The sequence below is a fragment of the Pempheris klunzingeri genome, chromosome 22 (assembly GCF_042242105.1).
Source record: "Pempheris klunzingeri isolate RE-2024b chromosome 22, fPemKlu1.hap1, whole genome shotgun sequence".
Classification (NCBI taxonomy): Eukaryota; Metazoa; Chordata; class Actinopteri; order Acropomatiformes; family Pempheridae; genus Pempheris; species Pempheris klunzingeri.
In genome coordinates, this window is record NC_092033.1 from 2,166,885 (window position 1) to 2,186,135 (window position 19,251).

Here is a 19,251-nt window from a genome sequence, read left to right on the forward strand (position 1 = left end):
GTCAAACACTGGTCGTTAGAGCAGAGGTGGCTGGAACATCTGTGGAAAACCAACATCTGTACATGTGTGCTGCTCTCTGCTGGCTGGGACTTTGTCCTCCCTGAGGCCGATCTGTCGCCAAACTCTCCACATGGACGCAGGGGTCACATGTCTCCCCATAACTCCACGACCGTTTAAGAAAACAACCGGAGAGTCGCCTGTTTCCGGCCCAAACTTTCTGCAGAGTTGCTGCTGTGGGAGGTTTGGGGGGAGGCAGGGGGGGTGGTGGTGGTGGGGGTGGTTGCTTTGGTGGGACTGGAGGGAGGTGGGGGATGAAGAGGAAGTGGAGGTAACCCCCCACCAGCACCACCTCACCTCCTCTGTCCCATCTCATTCCATTTCATCGCATCCTGGTTGGGGAGTTCCTGATTTGGCTGTTGGCTGAAGGTGTGTGTTTGTGTGTGTGTGTGTGTGTGTGTGTGCGATGGCAAGCTAACAAAACAATGGAGGCTTTGTGAGAGGGTCCCGCCGTGACAGGATTGTTGGAGGTGGGGAGAAGCAAGGGGGGCGATCAGGGCTTAGCGAAGCGTAGCCACTTCATTAGTCAGGGCTCTCCCTTTGCACCTCCTCCTCCTCCTCCTCCCATCCATCCTCCCTCCCTGTCATGCTCTCGCTGCCTCTCCCTCCCCGCTCACTCGTGGAACCACAGAGGCAGGAGCCGCTCTGGCTGGACGGCAGCAGCAGCAGCAGCAGCGAGCGCAGCGCCGGGGTTTGGCTCAGCGTCGGCGAGGACGAGCCTTTTGAGGCTGCTCGGAGTTGTTGGGTGCTGTTTTCTGGCTCTGAGGTAGGCTGTCTGGTGTTGTCATCCCTCCCGTCCCGTCCTCGGCTGCTCAGTTGCGTCTTCTCTCTCTTTCTCTCTCTTTAATGAGCTGCAGTTTTGGTGTCGGATGACTGGACGCAGCACTGATGAACATCTGAGGACGTGGTTTTAGTGTGTGGGTGTTTGTCATGACCTCCGTCTAAAAGCCCTCACATCCAGAAGTTTCACAAACCCATTCGGGTGTTAAGTTTTGGATTCCTGTGAGGTGATATTGGTGTGTTTGTCTGAGCCGGATGGGGGGAGGTGGTGGGGGACTATTGCCTCAGCTGTGCTGACCAAATTATCAGTGTTATTGGGATCTGCGTGCTCGTGATTGCTTTCTCCCCCCACCCACCGCCTCTCTTTGTCAAACACACCCTCGGGGACACTGGAGCGTCGGGGTAATCCTTCACATCCTGTGTGGGAAAGGCCAGAGAGGAGCCCTCGGACTATAACCCCCCCCTCCCCGTCACTTCCTCATGAGAAAGTCTGATCCACTAAAACTCACTGTGTGTCCAGCAAAAACAAACAACGTCCCGGCTGGGTTTTACCCAGAGGGCCGTCCTACCGCAGCATCCTGAGCGCCGGTTTTCAGCTTCTATCCTGTTAAACTGTTCATCAGCGTAAAATAACTGCATGGTGTCAACTTTCCCACATGACCCCCCAGGACAGGCTGCAGAACTGGGATTAGTTATTCCACAGTGAAATGATGATAAATGCTGACTGACTTCTGTGCTGATAACTGAATCACAACGACAGTGAGGGCTAATGAAAGAGCCGCATGTCTTGAATTAGATTGAAAAGGCTGAATGGACCTGATGAGATAATCGTCCTGAGTGAAGCTTAAACGCCTGCAGGTCATTCACAGGGTTTCCTCACCTCGCCGTGGCGTCCCGATAAACCAAACTCAGAGGAGCCACGGTCACCAGTGACGCCAAAACCAAACTCCAGCGTAGCTGCTGAGAAGTTTTAACTGATGGTGCACATGGAAAGAAAAGTATTATGTAATTGATTTGTCACTAAAATCAAAGCGATATAGATTATCAATCGTGTGCGACCGGATGTTTCTACATGTTAAGATGACGTTTTAAAGTGGAAACTTATTTTTCTCCCTTAAGATGCATTTTATAAAGTTTAGCAACCGATAAAACTACGAGGCCAAATTCTGTAGAAGATTTTTGCAGAATCACTTTGCAGCATTAAAATGTAGACGAGGAACCTGAACAAGTAGTTTTGTGTCTACAGCAAATAAAGAACTGAGCTCTAAATACTTTTTTCATGAAGGTAAAAACTATTGATGAGCAGTTTTATCCAGTTTACAGTATCGATCACCTTTTTTAAATCCTCATCCATCGTTCTGGTCGTCATATAAAGCAGCCCGAGTTCACTTGAAATGAAAACGTTCTTTCTTTTTAAAGGAATAGTTTGGTATTTTGGGGTCGGTGCTAATCAGCTTCCTCACTGAGGGTTAAAGGCAGATTAAGTGTAGACTGGAGGGTTACGTCTGCTCGGCAGGGAGAGGCTAAACCCGACTAAAGGACCAGTCTGTGGAGTTTCGTGGTGGAACTGTTTCTTGGTTTACGATCTGTTCAGGTTTCCGCTTGTTCTCCGGTACCTCCCTTTATTCTCTCTCCTCACTCTTTTGCATCCAATAGATGGTTTCAGTCGTCACAACCGACTCTAAGCTGCTTTCAAATGATCAAAACTTAGCACAGTTATACGTCGTTTTGTCGTCTCTTCTGCGGATGTCAGATTCAGCTGGTACCTTTTTTGTTTTTGAGGTCAACGTTGAAATAATGTAAACTGTGAGTGACGGTTTCAAGCACGTCTGAACAGCAGCGTTGGTCAAAGTGTGACGTCGTCTCTTCTTCACCCTCCGCTCTCTTTTTCTCTCCACAGAATGAAGAAGTGAATCGTCCGTGATCGCGGTCATGGCTGTCCAGACTGGCATCCAGGTAGGCTCATCACCTTCTAGACAGGATGAGGAGGATGAGGGGAAATGTGGTCCTTCAGTTTGTGGTGCAGCTCAGAGATCAAATAAGGATTTGGTGTGTAGTTAAATCTGTTGAATCTTGGCCGGACTGGTGACTTTGGTTGGTTTACAAACTTGGCTGCTCACTTCACTGTTTTGGATCTTAGTTATTTAACAAGTGTAGCTACACGTCTGCGCCAAGTTTTAAAATCTGCTCCGGACATCAGCTCCTGTTGTATCGGCCTCTTTAGGACGGTTTGTACCATCTTTGGCGCTCCAGCAGTTGGTCACAGAGACTATCTGAGTGCCAAATTGGGGGAAAAGTCCCCCCGACGATGCCAGAGTTATTCAGATTAGATAAAGAGCTGCAGACATCTGCCTCCCGCTCAACAGCTGCGGCGAGCCCACCTGTGTTACAGCATGCCGTCTTGTTGTTGTTCTGCATGTCTGGCGTTCCACTGCTGGGACCCTGAGGAGTTTCTCCGCACATTTTTTCGAGGGAGTGGGTGGAACGTGCAACACTTTTTCCTTTCCCCTCCCAGCGACGGAGCCTCAGCCATCCCAAAACCCAGAACAACAAACGTGTCTGGTTACAGATTTGTCACATGGCAGCACCTCTCCGAGACGGGGCCTCCCTCTGTCATCTGGTTCGGAAAGCCCTGGCTCTCCCCACCCGTCTTTGGACCGCGGATGCGAGCGAAAATATGCGTCCCTGTGCTGTGCTTTGAGGCATGTGGCAGGAAACCTCTCAGGGGGAGGCTGTCAGGAGCCTCCCTGAAGTTGTGGATGAGCCAGATTAGCCCCCAAACTGTGTTAATTAAACAGTTTATTTGTGGTAGGATGGTGCATTTTGTCTGCAGGGTGCTTTATGTCTCCCAAAAATGACTAAAACACGAGCAAAGGTGGCTGCACATATTAATAAATCGCCCCTCAAGGACATTTCCAGGTTTTAAATGTTCAAAACATGACTTTCTGCTTGTCGTATCTCTAAAATAAAGAGAGCAAATGCATTAAAGTAGCCTCACATTTATCTGCCACAGCATAGACTTGCTAATTCATGCCTGTTTGTAGAAGACAGCTATTGTGTGTTATCGCTGGCGCCCTGTGAGGATATTGATCCACATCAGGCTGGTGATGCTGCAGCAGAGGCTGTAACGCTGCAGCCGCGTCCAAAAAGCTCGGCTCGGAGCCTCGCTGCTCATGTAGAGCGCAGTCACATCCGATAAGCGGCCACACTCTGACTGCTCTCCTCACCCATGCAGAAAATGTATGCGCTCATGGAAGTATAAGCAGCATATGCGCACATCTATTTAATGCAACAGCGAGGCACATTGTAGAATATGATGTCTGCAGGTTTGGGTCTCATGTCCTGGATGTCTGAGCGAATCTCCGAAACTGTTTGTGATGGGCGTAAATTGTCGCTGTGGGGTTTAAAACTTGTTTTTAGCTTGACAGTGTTCCTGAGTTTATCTGATTGGGTTTCTCCACATGCAGTCTTTCAGTTCAGGTCGAAAACTACAGAGCAGAAACACTCAGATTGTGTCTGATAGCATTATGGAAAGGATCCCTACAGAGAGAGACCTGGAAGATCCTTTTGGTTTAACCACAAACAGCCGTTATATCGCTCTCTGCAAACACACCAGACTCTATTCACAAAAATGGTAATTTTGCCTTGCAGAATACAGGAGTTACTGGTCTATGCTGCCTTGGTCATTTAGTGTGTTTGTTATTGTGTATTACACAAATGTTATGTTGGATCTGAACTGACCCTATAAAGCTCCAAACAAACTGACTGATCAGCAGCAATAGACCTGCAACTCTCTGGTTCTGCGATTTGTAAAATTGCTATTTTTGTCAATGGAGTCTGGTGGCTTTGAACCAAACAATATAGCAGCTATTTCTGGTTAAACCAAAAGTGATCTTACAGGTCTGTCTCTGTAAGGATCCTTCCTGTAATGTTGTCAGACATTTCATATAACAATCTATCAACAACAAGCACTTTTAGTGGACGTACTTTGATCTGGTGCCTGTGGTTCCCATGATGCCCCACCACTGAACCCAAAAGGGAACAAATATGCGAGACTGGACTTGACGCACATAAACATAAAAAGAGAAAGTGGCAGAAACACCTGATGTTCAAAACTAAAAAGGTCACCTCACTTCAAAAGGGGATGAACTGACCCACACACACACACACACACACTCAGGTTACATAACACGGTCAGAGGGGCAGGCTGCCTGCAGCATACTGTATGTCGACATGCAGCTAATTGGAAAATAAGGCAGCGTAACGTACGGTTTAGAGGTTATGTAAAAGACGACTAAACGGTGAGATAATCCAGCCGGTCCTCGGGTCACCGGACCGCATGCAGGTTCACAGAGAGCATTCAGGCCTTAAAACAAACCTGTGTTGTAAACTAGATCTGCATTGCACGGCGTATAAAGGCTGATCTATTTTTCTTTCGCAACGTCCGTCCTCGTTTGGATGCGATAATCCTGCTAAGAAACTCGCGCCTGTAGGTTACTGTTAACGCTTGAGGGGTTTATCCGATGCTCTTAACCCGAGCCACTTATAGCAACATACACACGTCAGGTTTTCTCATGGCTGTGATTCCTTCTTTAAACAAGCTGTTCTCATGACTGAATCATATGTTCATGTCACATGTGTATGATGCATGAGAGTGAAAAACCTCTGTTTTTTCAATGGAGTTCTGTCAAATGTTCAGCTGCAGCTCACATTTTTAGTTAAATGACACCAAAATGCTTTTCCACTCCTATTTGAGGGATTGTTTCCCATGTTTGGAGTTCCTTTAGCTATTCCATTTTTTAAAAAACTTCCCGTGGCCTGGTTGTTGACCTCTTTAACCTTTCAGGATCACAACTTGTTTGGTTCGCCCAGGCTGAACTAACAAGGTCAGAAAAGCTAGCTGGGCTTTTGTTGGTTTTAGTGAGGAATTCTAGGAAAGTTTGCAGGGAAATTTGTGTGTTTTTAGTGTCCTGTGTGGATGTAAGATGATGTGTGTTTATGTACTTTTATTTTATAGCAGACTTTTACATGCACACGTGAGCCACAGCAACCCCCCTGTTAAATTACCATTTTTGTCAATGGAGTCTGGTGGCTTTAAAATACCAGTTATCCTTTTAATTTTCTGGTAAATCTTCTATTCTATCTTCTATAAGTGCAACACATAACTTTTTTACACCCGTCTCTTGTCATACAAACACTTGCTTCAAAGACACCAGACTCCATTGTCAAAAATGGTAATTTAACACGGGGGTTGCTTGTCTGCTGCTGGCTCGATCATTTAGTCTGTTTGTGTTATTGTGTGGCTGTGGTGTTTTTAAAGGGTTAGTTCAGATCCAACAGGATAGCTGCATAACACATGATAACACAAACAAACTAACTGATCGGTGCAGCAGTAGACCAGCAACTCCTGAGTTCTACTAGGTTAAATTACTGTTTTTGTTAATGGAGTCTGGTGGGTTTAAACAGCAATGTAACAGCCGTTTGTGGTTAAACAAAAAGCATCCTTCTGGTCTGTCTTTCTAGGAATCCTTTATGCAATATTGTCAGACACTTTGAATAACAATTCAATTCATTCGAAGTAAATGACGCTGATGCATTATGGGAAATGTAGTATCCAGTGTCTTTTGGAGTTTCGCTTTAAAGTCAGAATATCTCAGCCTCTGCAGCTAAATGTGACGTCTAAAACATTCTTCTCCTTCCGAATAATAATCTCAGATTCAGGTTAAGAGTTGAAGGCCACATTTTAAACGCTCCCAATTAATTTAGACTAATTTTCACAATGCCAAGCAGAAGAGTTGAGGCAAGCCATGAGATTTTTCTCCTCTTATCCCTAAATTTCCCCTCACGTCGTCCTGGTAAGAAAAGAGATTTCGTCCACATGGCTGGACATGGACACACTCTGCTCGGTCCAGTGCTTCGTTGAAGTTATGTCGTGCTACCCAGAATGCACACGCACAGACAGTCAGTAAGCTACATTACTGTATAAGAGCCTCTCTGTTCGACTGGCCAGAAGGTTTCCTGTTTGCAGGCCGACGAATCCGAGGCCTCAACAAGACTCGGCCTTGTTTTAAGCACAATAACCCGTTCACCACGGCGGAGGCAGAGTCCCGTTACTGCTTGACAACATGTGATCGACACGAAGATTAAAGCCTGCGTCTTAAACGGATGTCAACAAACTGGACTGACTGGGACAGAGGTGGTGGGGGGGGGGTCATCCAGAGTGACTTATGTAACGTCTGGGAAAAGTAAAACCAAGACAACATCACAGTTTTGTAAATGGAAATCACACGTTTGTTTGAGGAATTGAAGCTTGTGTGTGTGAAGTATTTGATATCTCACAGTTGCTTGATATTTTTATATCTTTATTTTTAAATGTACAACAATGTATTTGTATTTCAGTGACAGAGTTTTGATGCTGTGACGACCAACAGTTTGGTGTTTTTAACCCACAGTTTAAGTAGAAATATCCCAAATGTACTTTTGTTTATGATTTTGGCTCCATATTTTTCCTAAAAGTGTGTTGAACTTTGTAATAATTTAATTCATGCACGTAGAACCCAAGAGTCTACACTGGGATATTTTCCTCTGTATCAAAGGCTCGTCAGTGCAAAAGAGCTGAAGTATGAGCGAGGAGGGAGTGGTGTGTGACAGGAGAGATGGATATGTTGAGACATCGGCGTCCATTGCCGGGATCAGCAGCTCGCTCCAGGCACCGTGGCCCGGACTGTGAACCCATTTAACCAGTCAAGTGCGACGGTGTTAAATCATCTACGTTCCCTTTTTTGACTTTAAACTAGAGAATAAAACCCCACTGGCTGTAAAGGGCGTCTTTTTGAGTGGACTGATGGACGTTGCAAACCCAGAAACATGCTGTGTTCTGGCGGCTGGAGACGAAGCTGAGGTTGTGGTCTTAAACCTCGGCGGTTACCAGGCCGAGTTGGAGCGCGCTGCCGGCGAAGCAGAGAAATGGAGTGTGGTGTGACGGCATCCCTGACGCATCCTCTCTGCTTGGATGGGCCTCTAACATTCCTCTGATGCTCTCGCAGTGTGAGGCTGAATGCTAACTAGAGTATGATGATGCTGTAGAGGCTGCTAACCTATATCCAGAGTTAGGAAGCAAAATCCATGTGGTCGTGCAGCGTTGTGGTGAATAACGAGAGCAAAACTTGAATTTTGAAGCAGTTTTAAACATAAGAAAGTATTAAACATAAGAATATCTTGGTTATAAAAACATTAGCACCAGAGAAAGATAAGGAATGCTGAACAAATATTCTCATTTCTCACAGTTTAGATGACTGTGCTCAGACTCAGAGATGATAAAACGAAGAAAGTGAATCAGGAATCACTAAGGGAATCGATGATGTCATCGGTAATCTCATCAGTTTCCATCCCTAGTAAAGTGTAAATACAAAGTTTACGGATTATTTCTCGACTGCCCGAAGAGCCGGGCTTTCCCCTTTTTCCCCCAAAATGTTCGCACTATTCCCTTTTTTTTTTTTTTTTTTAAAGTTGGATATCTTAAAAACTGTGACTAACTGAGCGCAGCACTCAGATGAGATTAGGCAGATGTCTCAATAAGTGGGCAGCCACGCTAATCTGTTCCGACATCCTGCCGGGCTTTTCTGTTTGTGCTTCTAATCCTGTGAGTCAAACACGATGATGCACGCTGAACTCATCTTCTCATCCCATCTTTTATCATCAGATCCTGTTTTTCCTCGAGCGCCGCCTTGATTTTCGTTTCGTGTGTTTAACTTGTTCCGCTCATGGTAACGGTTTATCTGCAGGTTTCACACTAGAGATTTTCCACCCAGCAAAAAAATGTTTTTCCAGCTAGCTGCACTGTGGCATCAAAGCAAAGGCTGATTTAATTGCACACATTTTTTAACTGATTCATCAGGTAAAATTCCCAAAATCTGGAAAACCGCTTAGATTATCCCACAACTTAAAGGTGGTGATCCTCGTCACTTTTATAACTACCAATCTGATCTCAAAATTGTCATGATTAGCTGAAATCCTGGAGTGAAACAGCACACTACAGCCACATTATGTTTAGTTAATGATATTATTGAAGCCTCAGACACTCGCCTACACCGTGCTGCACTTTTTATAGAGCTACCTAAAGCATTCGATTCAGTTGATTATTATAATCTTACTGGAAAAATGTTGCGCGATTGGTTTAGACGAGAATCTCTTAAATGCTTTCATCTTCTCTCAGTAGTTTCTCATGGTTCCAGGTCAAGTCCTTGTGGCGTTAGCGTAGGTGTACCTCAAGGGTCCATCTTCTCTTCACCATATTTATTAATGATATCATCTCTGCCACTCCAAATTTTAATATACATTTTTATGCAGATGACACTATTTTATATACAGTTTGTTTTTGATAAGTTTCAGATCTCCCTCATTAAACAAAACTTCCTGGCAGAACAAAATGCAGGTATTCTCTAGTTCACCTTAGAGTATTCGGCCCACCGCCCATATCTGAACCCTTCGGGGCTCGTAGATTGAAATTGTGGATTATTATAAATACCGGGGGTATAGAAACAGATCATGTTTCTCCTTTTACTAGTAGAAAGGCCATTGTTCAGTCTCTTGCCTCTGGCTTCATTAGAGGCGATGCATTTCTCGCTCACCACTGCATCTTGATATGAAAAGGTGGGTTGTTCCTCTTTAACTGACAGGAGGAAGCAGCGCTGCATGTTTATTCATCAGACTCACTGGTTACACTTAAACGCAGCACTTACAGCGTCAGGTCTCAGGACATTTTAACACTGGCTGCACCTCTTGTTCACTCTACTACGCTGCAGACAAGTGGAATAACGAAGCATTCTCTCATTTAATTTAAACATTTAAACAGGTTATATTTATGTACTCACAGTCACACTCAAATCCATCTCGCCCCCCCCTCAGGTATGGTTCGGCGAGAGGTTCGGCGAGAAGTTCGACGCCCCGTTGCTGAGCCCCAGGAGCCCTCGCAGCCCGTTGGCGCAGCGGCACGGCCCCGGCCTCGCAGACGTCTTCCAGTACGACCAGTGGCTGGCCGTGCGACACGAGGCCACGCTGGTGCCCATGCAGGAGGATCTGGCCATCTGGCTCACAGGCATGCTGGGTAAATACTGGTTTAATTACTGATTTCGTCTTATGCTGTCTTTTTTTTTTTTTCAGCAGCTTTGACATCTTTCAGGGAAAACAGATGCTAGTTTTGGAGTTCTTTTTCTCTCCTTAATCTAATATATCTTACTGCAGTGCTGCTCCTTGTGTGTCCAAACCTCTGCACATGTGAATCGCTAACAGTTTCCCCCTTGAGGCGAAGGAAATACTCGAGCACAATTGACACAGGTCTCCCATGTAATTGGATTTGAATGCTGCTATTTCCATCCGGACAGAAACCACAGAAACAGGAGTGGAACAAAATCCCTCATTTCATCCGTCTCCACTATTATACTGACATCTATTGTCCGTCAGGACACAATGGAGCAGTGAGGAAACTGAAGCTGACTGGAAACCGACTCTATTGTTAACTGCTGAAACCGTGTTTTTCCCCCTCATGAGGAATGTGGGCAGGTACTAAACCCTCAACATGACTTATTCGCACGGCGACCACACTGACCTGTATCCCACATTTTTAGACTTTTTCTTTTTTAACTAGTTTGACCCGTCTGATAGCGTGAGGGGCCGGATGCTGCAGAAACAGGTGGCGTGTTTCACGTTTCAGGCCTTCAGACTCGGCTTGTTGTGTGTGTGGAGAGGAAAAGAAACTTTAGTGGAGCAATCTTTGTCACTTATGGCTATTGGAGTTTGTTGCCGATGTAAATTCAGTTCTCACGGCCTTTTGTTAAGCTGGTGATTTACAATAAGGGGTCACGGGAGCGCCGTAAGTCCTGGAGTTTGTCTGGGAGCTTTTTGTGAGAAGAATTTATAATCTGGGCTGTAATTGTGTTTATTGGGCGACGTGGGAAAAGTTCCTTCATGTGGCCTGTGTCTATGTGGCCGCCATATTGGGGAGGTCAAGATCGGCTAGTAAACATGCTTAACTCACTTAATTCTTGTTAATTGGGACTTTTCAGAAGGTTAATGTTTGTTAATGGCACCTCCAGTCATTGAATTTAATTCCAACATATAACCAGCAACATGTTCAGTTTCTAACGTTTCTAACAAACCAAATTTCATTCAAATCGGCTCAGAGTTAAGTGGGTTACAATCTGTTTTGTAGTGAAGTCTGCATCTCTGAATGCACATACAAACTGATCTTGACCTCCCCAATATGGCCGACACACAGACGCACCCAGCAGCAGCCAATGAGGTATCTTACGTTTATATTTCTGTGCTCTTGCAGATGAGAAAAAAGCACTTTGCACTGTTTTTTTACTCTGCATCTCTTCTCTGTCTTTTCTCCAGGGGCGGAGGTGAGAGCAGAGTTTTTCATGGAGGAGCTGAATAACGGCGTGAAGCTCTGCCAGCTAATCGGTGTTCTGCAGACCAAGATCGCCCAGAGCTGCCCCTCCGCGCTCTGCAAGGTGAGTCAGACTGAGGAGATGGAAATAGCTCGGCCGGCCGATCGTCCAAAGGGCAGCTTTCATGCTGGCACGTGGAGGGTGTTTGGGGAGAGCTGAGCAGGTGACGGCGTTTTCAGTTTTCTGTGAACTCCTCACGTGGAACATTTGAACTCTGCAACATTTCAGTGCAGTTAAAATGGAACGGCGGCCTTTGGAAACTCAGCACATCACAGAAATTGTCAAATTTCAGTCCCTTTATTTGTTTTTACTGATCTTCTTGCATTATGATGATGATTATTTGTGTTACAGCTGTTCCCCACGAGGAAGGTCGCATGTAAGCGTGACGCCTCTCCAGGTTCCTTCTTTGCTCGCGATAACACCGCCAACTTCCTGGCCTGGTGTCGCCACGTCGGCGTGGAGGAGACCTACCTGTTCGAGTCAGAGGGCCTCGGTAAGAGCTGCAGCAGATTCTGGAGGAAATGCTCCGGTTTTTATTGCCGTTCATGCACAATGTTTCTCTGCACAATAGAAGCAGATGTGGAATCCATAACATTAAATTTGACATAATACCAGTCCAATGAAAAATGGCTGTGGATTGAATTTCAGTCAAAAAATGCCAAATTAAGCAAGAGCTTAATGAAGAGCTCCTTCTGGTGCTCTGGTAAAGATTTAGGTAGTCTGTCACAATCCTAGGTACAAAAACTTTGGTCCAGTAGATCAACTTTTTTCAAACTCACCAGACCCCATTGATAAAACAGTCATTTTACTTCATAGGACACAGGAGTTGTCGGTTTACTGCTGCTTCAGCTCTGGTGTTTTAAAGGTTTAGTTCTGATGCAACATAATATTTATGTAACACAAATAAACTAACAGTCACATAACAACATAAACAAACTAACTGATTGAGACACCAGTGGACCAGCAACTCCCGTCTAAAATCACTACTTTTGTCAATGAAGTCTGGTGGCTTTAAAAGATTTTAAAATACTGGAGTTATCCTTTAATTTTCTGGTAAATATTTTATTCCAGGGGACTGAAACAACTTTCTTCCACCTGTCTTACAGCAGCCAAGTCATGCTTTTGAATATAAAACTGGAAAACACTGCTGCTGTTTTTCCTCTTGAGCTTTTATTTCATTAGCGAACGTCAGTTTCAGTTTCAGTCAGTTTTTTTGAGACCAAGTTCTTTGTAAGACCAAACAAATACTCCAGGAGCTCTTTTGTGCTTCAGGTAACATATTTACTCATGTTATTGATTAAACGCTCACTTTTGGAGCTTGGAGTTGTTCTGAAGATGCGAAACAGGCCGCGGCTGTAAGCGCCTAATAACTTTGCAGAGCTCTGGTGTTTAAGCCTAATTCTTAAAGGTTTAATAGGATCTGTAGCGGAGAGCAATCACCCTGAGTACTCGGTACGGGGGATCTCTTCATCACAGGTAATGGCTCTCCAAAAAAACGGATTGGAGCGATTTAGAAAGAAACGTCTGCTCCTCGGAGAGCGGGAGGAGATTATCTCCTTCAGGATATCTTCGTTTAATTGAGTGACTTTAAAGTTCTTCTCCGCATGAATCAGCCGGCAGCCCCTCAGGAGAACGACTAACTTAATCTCATGTGCTCATAATGTCACGTTTCTGTGTGTGTGTGTGTGTGTGTGTGTGTGTGTGTGTCTGTGTGTCTGTGTGTGTGTGTCTGTGTGTCTGTGTGTGTGTGTGTGTGTGTAATAACTGCTAAATGTTGTGATTTCTGCCTCAGTGCTTCATAAGGAGCCTCGGCAGGTCTGCCTGTGTCTGCTGGAGATCGGCCGCATCGTCTCCAAGTAAGTAGGAGGAGTAACAGTAGTACTAATATACAACACACACACACACACGTACATACATGCGCACACACACACACACACACACACACACGTACATACATGCATACACACACACACACACGTACATACATGCATACACACACACACACACGTACATACATGCGCACTCACACTCACACTCACACTCACACTCACACACACACACACACACACACACACACACACACGCTCAGACGAGGAAGCAGCAGCTTTAGGTCACTGACAGCTTCAGGTTGTGTTTTAGAGCCTCAGCTGCAGGTTAAACGGCGCCGTGTGCTCCTCAGGTACGGCGTGGAGCCTCCTGTGCTGGTGAAGCTGGAGAAGGAGATCGAGCTGGAGGAGACGCTGCTGATGACGGAGGAGCCGCCTCCGGCTGTCAAAACCTTCAGCGTGTGCTGCCAGCACGGCGGCCTCTACCAGCCCGGGGTGAGTGGTGACCGATGGTGAAAAATACGTTTGGGAAACTCTAGACCAAGAAACCATCAGGACCCAGCTCACTAGACACAGGCCTCTTTAGAATTAGTGCATTCATTAACATTTCAGACCAGTTTTACTGCCAACACCTGATATTATCTGGCACAGGTAAAGTTAACGCATGATGCTAGCTCAAAACGTCATTACTGTTGACCAAGAAGCTGCACAGGCTAACAGTTTAGCTAGCTAGCTAAGGTAATGTTAACGCAGGACATGTGAGGCCTTTAGGAACATTTTCCTCAAAATGAAATTAAGAAAAACTCTACACCACTAAAATACCAATATATTAACTTTCATGGCAGCTGACATTTCTGAAAAGGTCAACAACACGTCAGAAATCGTGAATATCCAACATAAACATGTTAAACGCTTTTACAAATGAGACCAAATGATTAGAGCATGTATTTAGGGCAGAATGACGACATTATTTAATAGAAACGCCTCCAAGCTCCCTCACGTGGCTCCAAAGTGCAGAAATGAATCATAAATAATAATAAAAAAAGACTCTGGGAGTGTGTTTGAAGGACCACAGCTGATCACGTTAGCGGCGCACACAGCAGCTACATGTGCGACCCAGTTGAAGCCGAGCCAAGATGGCGGCAAGCGGCGGCGGCAGCGGCTGCTCGTGCCGCTTCACTGGCGCCCTGACGGAGCCGGCGGTCCTCACAACACTGTACATTTGTTGTTTGTGTGCGTCAGTGTGACTCCGACGGGGTGTGGGTTTATTCCCCCGGTGGGTAAAACGAGGCTGTGACTCTGCCAGAGTTGGGGGGGTTTATACCCAGAGGAGACAGCGGGGGTAAAAATAGCCGCACTCATCGAGGTGGAAGGCAGTTTAAAGTCATCCGACTAATATCTGGATGCATCTTCCTTCACACATTCAGCAGTCTGTGAGCTGCAGTGGCAGGAAACGCTGTCTTTGAGTTCTGTGGCTCGAACTGTCTAACTGGAAATGTTGGGTCACTAAATAAGCACGTCATTTACAAAGAGGATCCAAGATGGCCGCCTTACGGTGCCCTGTTGTCCCCCGCAGGAGCACGGCATGGACGACCCGCCCTGCAACTGCTCCAACAGAGTCTCCATTGAGTACCTGTCTGAGGGACGCTACAGGCTGGGAGACAAGACCCTCTTTATTCGGGTGAGTGCTCTGAACACACACACACACATTCAGAAGTTAAATATTATAGCTAAATATAAAGATAAATATTTTCTCAAATGACTGGAAGGAACAAAAAGTTCTGGGATTGGTTCAATAGATGGTCTTAGCCTTCAGAGCTGTAATGTGATCCTTGGGGGCAATTGCGCTAAATCAAAGCAGACAGGTTCAGAGTGTTATTCTAAGTGTCTGACAGCATTATGGAAAGGATCCCTGCAGAGAGAGACCTGGAAGATCCTTTTGGTTTAACCAGAAATACCTGTTATATCGCACTATTCAAACGTACCAAACTCCATTGAAAAAAACATTAATTTTACCAAGCAGAATATGGGAGTAGCTGGCCTACTGCTGCCTTGATTTGTTAGTTTGTTTATGGTATTATTTGGTGTTTTAAAGAGTTAGTTTGTGTTATTTTGTGACTTTGTTTGGATCCAACAAAATATTTGTCCAACAAACTAGGTGACTTTGACAGCAGGAGACCACCAACGCCTATGTAAAATTGCTGTTTTTTTTCAATGGAGTCTGGTGGTTTAGAAGAGTGCGATATAACGGCTTTTTCTGGTCAAACAAAAAGGATCTTCCAACAATTGGAGCCTGTCAGTGGCAAAAACAAACACTTTTAGTGGATGTACTTTAATCTGGCACAATTGCCCTGAAGGATTATGTTGCAGCCAATCTTCGGCTGCCAGCGGAAGAAATCTAGTGGACCAATTCAAAACGTTTCAGTCATTTCAAACCCAAAGTATAGAGCCAGTGTTTAAAAAATATTGGAGTTTTCCTTTAATATCCTATTAAAAACACAAGGTTGGATAAACCAACACAGGCTGGTGTGTGTGTGTGTGTGTCAGTCAGTGTGTGTGTCTGTGTGTGTGTGTGTCTGTGTGTGTGTGTCTGTGTGTGTGTTCCATCTTCACTACATCCCTGGAGGCTGTGTTGGGACACGTGGAAGCTCGTTACCCAGCAGTGACGGCGGTTACATCACAGTCGGGCTGCTGTCCGTGGCGTCGCTCCGCAGCTGCTATTTTGGGACGAATGTGTCACAGTTGATTTATTGATTGATTGATTTGTTTATTTCTCGTGTCCCTCCACAGATGCTGCACGGTAAACACGTGATGGTGCGTGTCGGCGGCGGCTGGGACACTCTCCGTGGCTTCCTCATGAAATACGACCCTCTGCGCGTCCTGCAGTTCACCACTCTGGAGCAGAAGATCCTGGCCTTTCAGAAAGGCCCCCCCGCCCTCGGAGGTCACCACGGCAACGCGGCCCCGCCCCCTCCGCCCGACATGGACCCCCTCGCCGCCGTCAACGACCTCATCTCCTCCTCGTCATCCTCTTCCTCCTCCACCTCCTCGTCCTCCTCGTCCTCCGGCTCGACCTGTAAGCCGCCGCCCGGCACCGCCGCTGGTCAGACGTGTCGGTCTTACGCCGCCTCCCCCGCCTGCACGCCCACGCTGCCCAGAAAAGGTGCAGCTGCAGCAGTAAAGAAGAACCTGCAGGGGGCGCCACCTTCCCCCAGGAAGCCCACCCAGCTGCCCCTGCCCGTCCCCGCCAAAGGCTCCTCCTCTCTGCCCGCCACGCCCGTGGGAGGCTCCTCCAGACAGCCTCCCAGCCCGGGCTGTCATGGCGCCCATCGCAGAGCCGTGACTCCATCCTCCGCTTCGCCCCCCTCCCCTGCAGATTCAAGCCCCGCCTCCAAACTCAAGCTTCGACCGTCGCCACGTGGCCCCGCCCCTCAGCCCAGGAGCCCCGTCTGCCCTGAGCCGTCCTCCAAATACCCCAAACCCTCCAGCCCCTGCACGTCCCCCACCGCCTCCTCCGTGCTGCCTCGGCCCGTCACCGCACCAGTGCGGGCCGCCCTCAGAGACGCTCGGCCCCCGACGGGCGCCGGCCAGCGCTCTCGCCTTGCACAGCGCCGCCCCGGCTCCCCAGCCTCACGCCTCCGTCTAGAGGCGGCGAGGCGGGTACGGACGACCACGAGAGCTGCGGTGACGCCAACGGCTCCCCAAACCCGGACGCCCACCCCCAGCTCACGGACAGCCTCCCCGGTGCTGCCGAAACCCGCCGGCCCCCTGCAGAAGGGCAAAGAGGTCACCGCCAAAGCCAAGGGGCCGGCGAAGGTGGTGGCGGCGGCGTCTGTTGCCCCTCCTGCTGCCACCGGGCGGGTCCCCGGGGGCAGCAGCAACACAGGCCCTTCCTCCGTCAGCAGGGCCAATCAGAAAGCACCAGCCGCAGCGCAGAAGGCCGGGCGGAAGCCAGCGACCACGAGCAACCCCGCCGACGGGAAGTCGACGGTAAAACCTGAAGCGACCCCGGGACAGAAAACCAACCTCAACGTGAAAACCGGCAGGACGGAGCCCGGCAAAAAGATCCCACAATGCAAGAGCAAAAGCGAGGACCCTTATTTTGAAATGAACGGCAGGAGGCGGCAGAAGACGTAACGGGGACGGGTGTCCGAGGAGTTCGCCGAAGCCAGCGGGCTGGTCGCACGCCACTTCCTGTCAGGAAGCAGCTCAGTGACGCTGATCCTCATCGGAAAACTTTTCTTTTCTCTCTGCGTCTCCATCTTTATTCTCGTCTGTTGGTTTTTTGTATGTTATTTAACAGCCTTTTATTTTTTTTTATTTTTTAAATCCAAAAGGGTCAAAGATGTGTTTTTGTCTTTGTGGTGATTTAATATTTTTATTTTTAGACGTCGGCTCCATGAACACAACTAACTCCATGTTTACATTTGCACCTCGGTTACACTTATTTTTTATTTTTTAAAAGAACAAAAGGTCAAAGTAGGAACGGCACCATTTAGTCAGACGCACTTACGCAGGAAAAACAAAACACTTTTACGGTCAAACTGGTGATCATCCAGGTGAGGGGGGGGGGTGTTTGTGTCGAGGGCGCCGGACAAAGCGTCATCGGAAACGGAGCTTTTCCCGCCGCGTGCCTTCACCGGAAACCTTTTGTTTCAGAGGGGCAGTAGAATGTATCAGCTGATCGGGGCGGGAGGGTTTTAGTGGTTTTTACTGGTGGAAATTGCACATTGTGTGTGTGTGTGTGTCTGTGTGTGTGTGTCTGTGTGTGTGTGTCTGTGTGTGAGTGTGTGTGTGTGTGTCTGTCTGTGTGTGTCTGTGTGGACTCTCGACTTTGGTCTCTCTGAGAAAAACGTGAGTCTCAGATGAACTACTGATCAAACGAGGCCCCTTCAGCGGCCAAAACCATTTTAGGACAGAATCTATGTGTTTTATATGTTTTCTGATTTCTGTGTATTAAAACTCTAGTTTTCTATGTGCTGTGTGTGTGTGTGTGTGTGTGTGTGTGTGTACATTATAAATATATATATTATCAGTGAGGCTTTTTTCTTGTTTGGCACTTTACAGAAACTGTTTGTCAGAATTTGAATGTTTGATTCTGTCTCTTGTTCCGGCTCCTTTTTGTCCTTTTGATTAATAAAGTGTTTTAACGATCACATCAGCTGCCGTTTTATTATCTGATAACACAGCAGGACACGTCGGGATGTTTGGCACGGAGCCGTGGACCGTAGGAGCCGACCGGTTTAGAGGGACCGGCCGGTGTTGTGTTCAGGCGTACTGTCATAATGTGGTAAATGAGTGCTTCACTGTACTTGTCCTAAAGTAGATTCTTTCAGTGTAGAAAACACAAATGTGTTCATCCATGTAATCAGAACCTGTCTCACATTTATCCCATCATCTTCTTCTATACTTTTATATATATATATATATATTTATGTATTTACATTAAAAAGGTCCCACATTCTGCTTCACACTTTTGTTTTTGCTCCCATTTTTCATGAGCTGAACTCAAAAGATCTAAAACATTTTCTATAAACAAAAAAAATAAAAATAAATCTGTGTTAGTGAGCACTTTGCTGAGATGATCCACCTCACAGGTCAGGTGTGGCATATCAAGGTGCTGATTAGACACCATGATTATCTCACAGGTGAGCCTCAGGCTGGACACAATAAAAGGCCACCCACTTTACTGTGGGGGGGTCAGAAAACCAGCCGGTGCCTGGTGTGAACACCATTTGTCTCAGGCAGGTTATTTATCGTTGTTTATATTTTTGTTCAGTGTAGTTTGAGGTCCTACTAATGATCAGATGCTTTCATCCTCCGTCTGAGCGCCCAGTTTTAGGAAACAATCTGCTGCTTCGTTCTCGTCTTCATGTTGGCCGTCACAACATCTTGTGTTTTCTAAATCCTCAGACTTTTTGGGATTATTTCCACCTTTTCTGTAAAATAAATGTTAATAGAGGTTTTCGGTGTGCTCTCAGACTCTTGGCCTCTTCTGTGCATCACAAGCAGCCATTATTCCTTCATCCATCCTCAGCAGACACAATAAGTAAAACCACCTGAGCTGTGGGGACCTCTTTGTGCCTGCGCTGCCCCCTAGTGGCTCCACACAAACACTGCTTTGGGTTTGGGTCATT

General features: G+C 46.7%; 1 protein-coding gene across 1 annotated transcript; it reads left to right on the plus strand.

Moving 5' to 3' along the window:
- Positions 1–683: 683 nt before the first annotated feature.
- Positions 684–18,351, plus strand: gas2l3 (growth arrest-specific 2 like 3). Its single transcript, XM_070853713.1, has 9 exons — positions 684–823; positions 2,738–2,793; positions 9,745–9,943; positions 11,233–11,351; positions 11,640–11,781; positions 13,081–13,144; positions 13,468–13,609; positions 14,691–14,795; positions 15,905–18,351. The coding sequence occupies exons 2-9, from the start codon at positions 2,770–2,772 to the stop codon at positions 17,249–17,251; spliced, it is 2,142 nt and encodes a 713-aa protein (XP_070709814.1). The 5' UTR covers positions 684–823; positions 2,738–2,769; the 3' UTR covers positions 17,252–18,351.
- The last annotated feature ends 900 nt before the right edge of the window (positions 18,352–19,251 follow it).

Coding starts and splice junctions, on each gene's coding strand:
- gas2l3 (XM_070853713.1), top strand. CDS start 2,770: ATGGCTGTCCAGACTGGCATCCAG. Junction 9,944..11,232: donor CTGGCTCACAGGCATGCTGG/GTAAATACTGGT, acceptor TCTTTTCTCCAG/GGGCGGAGGTGAGAGCAGAG. Junction 14,796..15,904: donor ACAAGACCCTCTTTATTCGG/GTGAGTGCTCTG, acceptor GTCCCTCCACAG/ATGCTGCACGGTAAACACGT.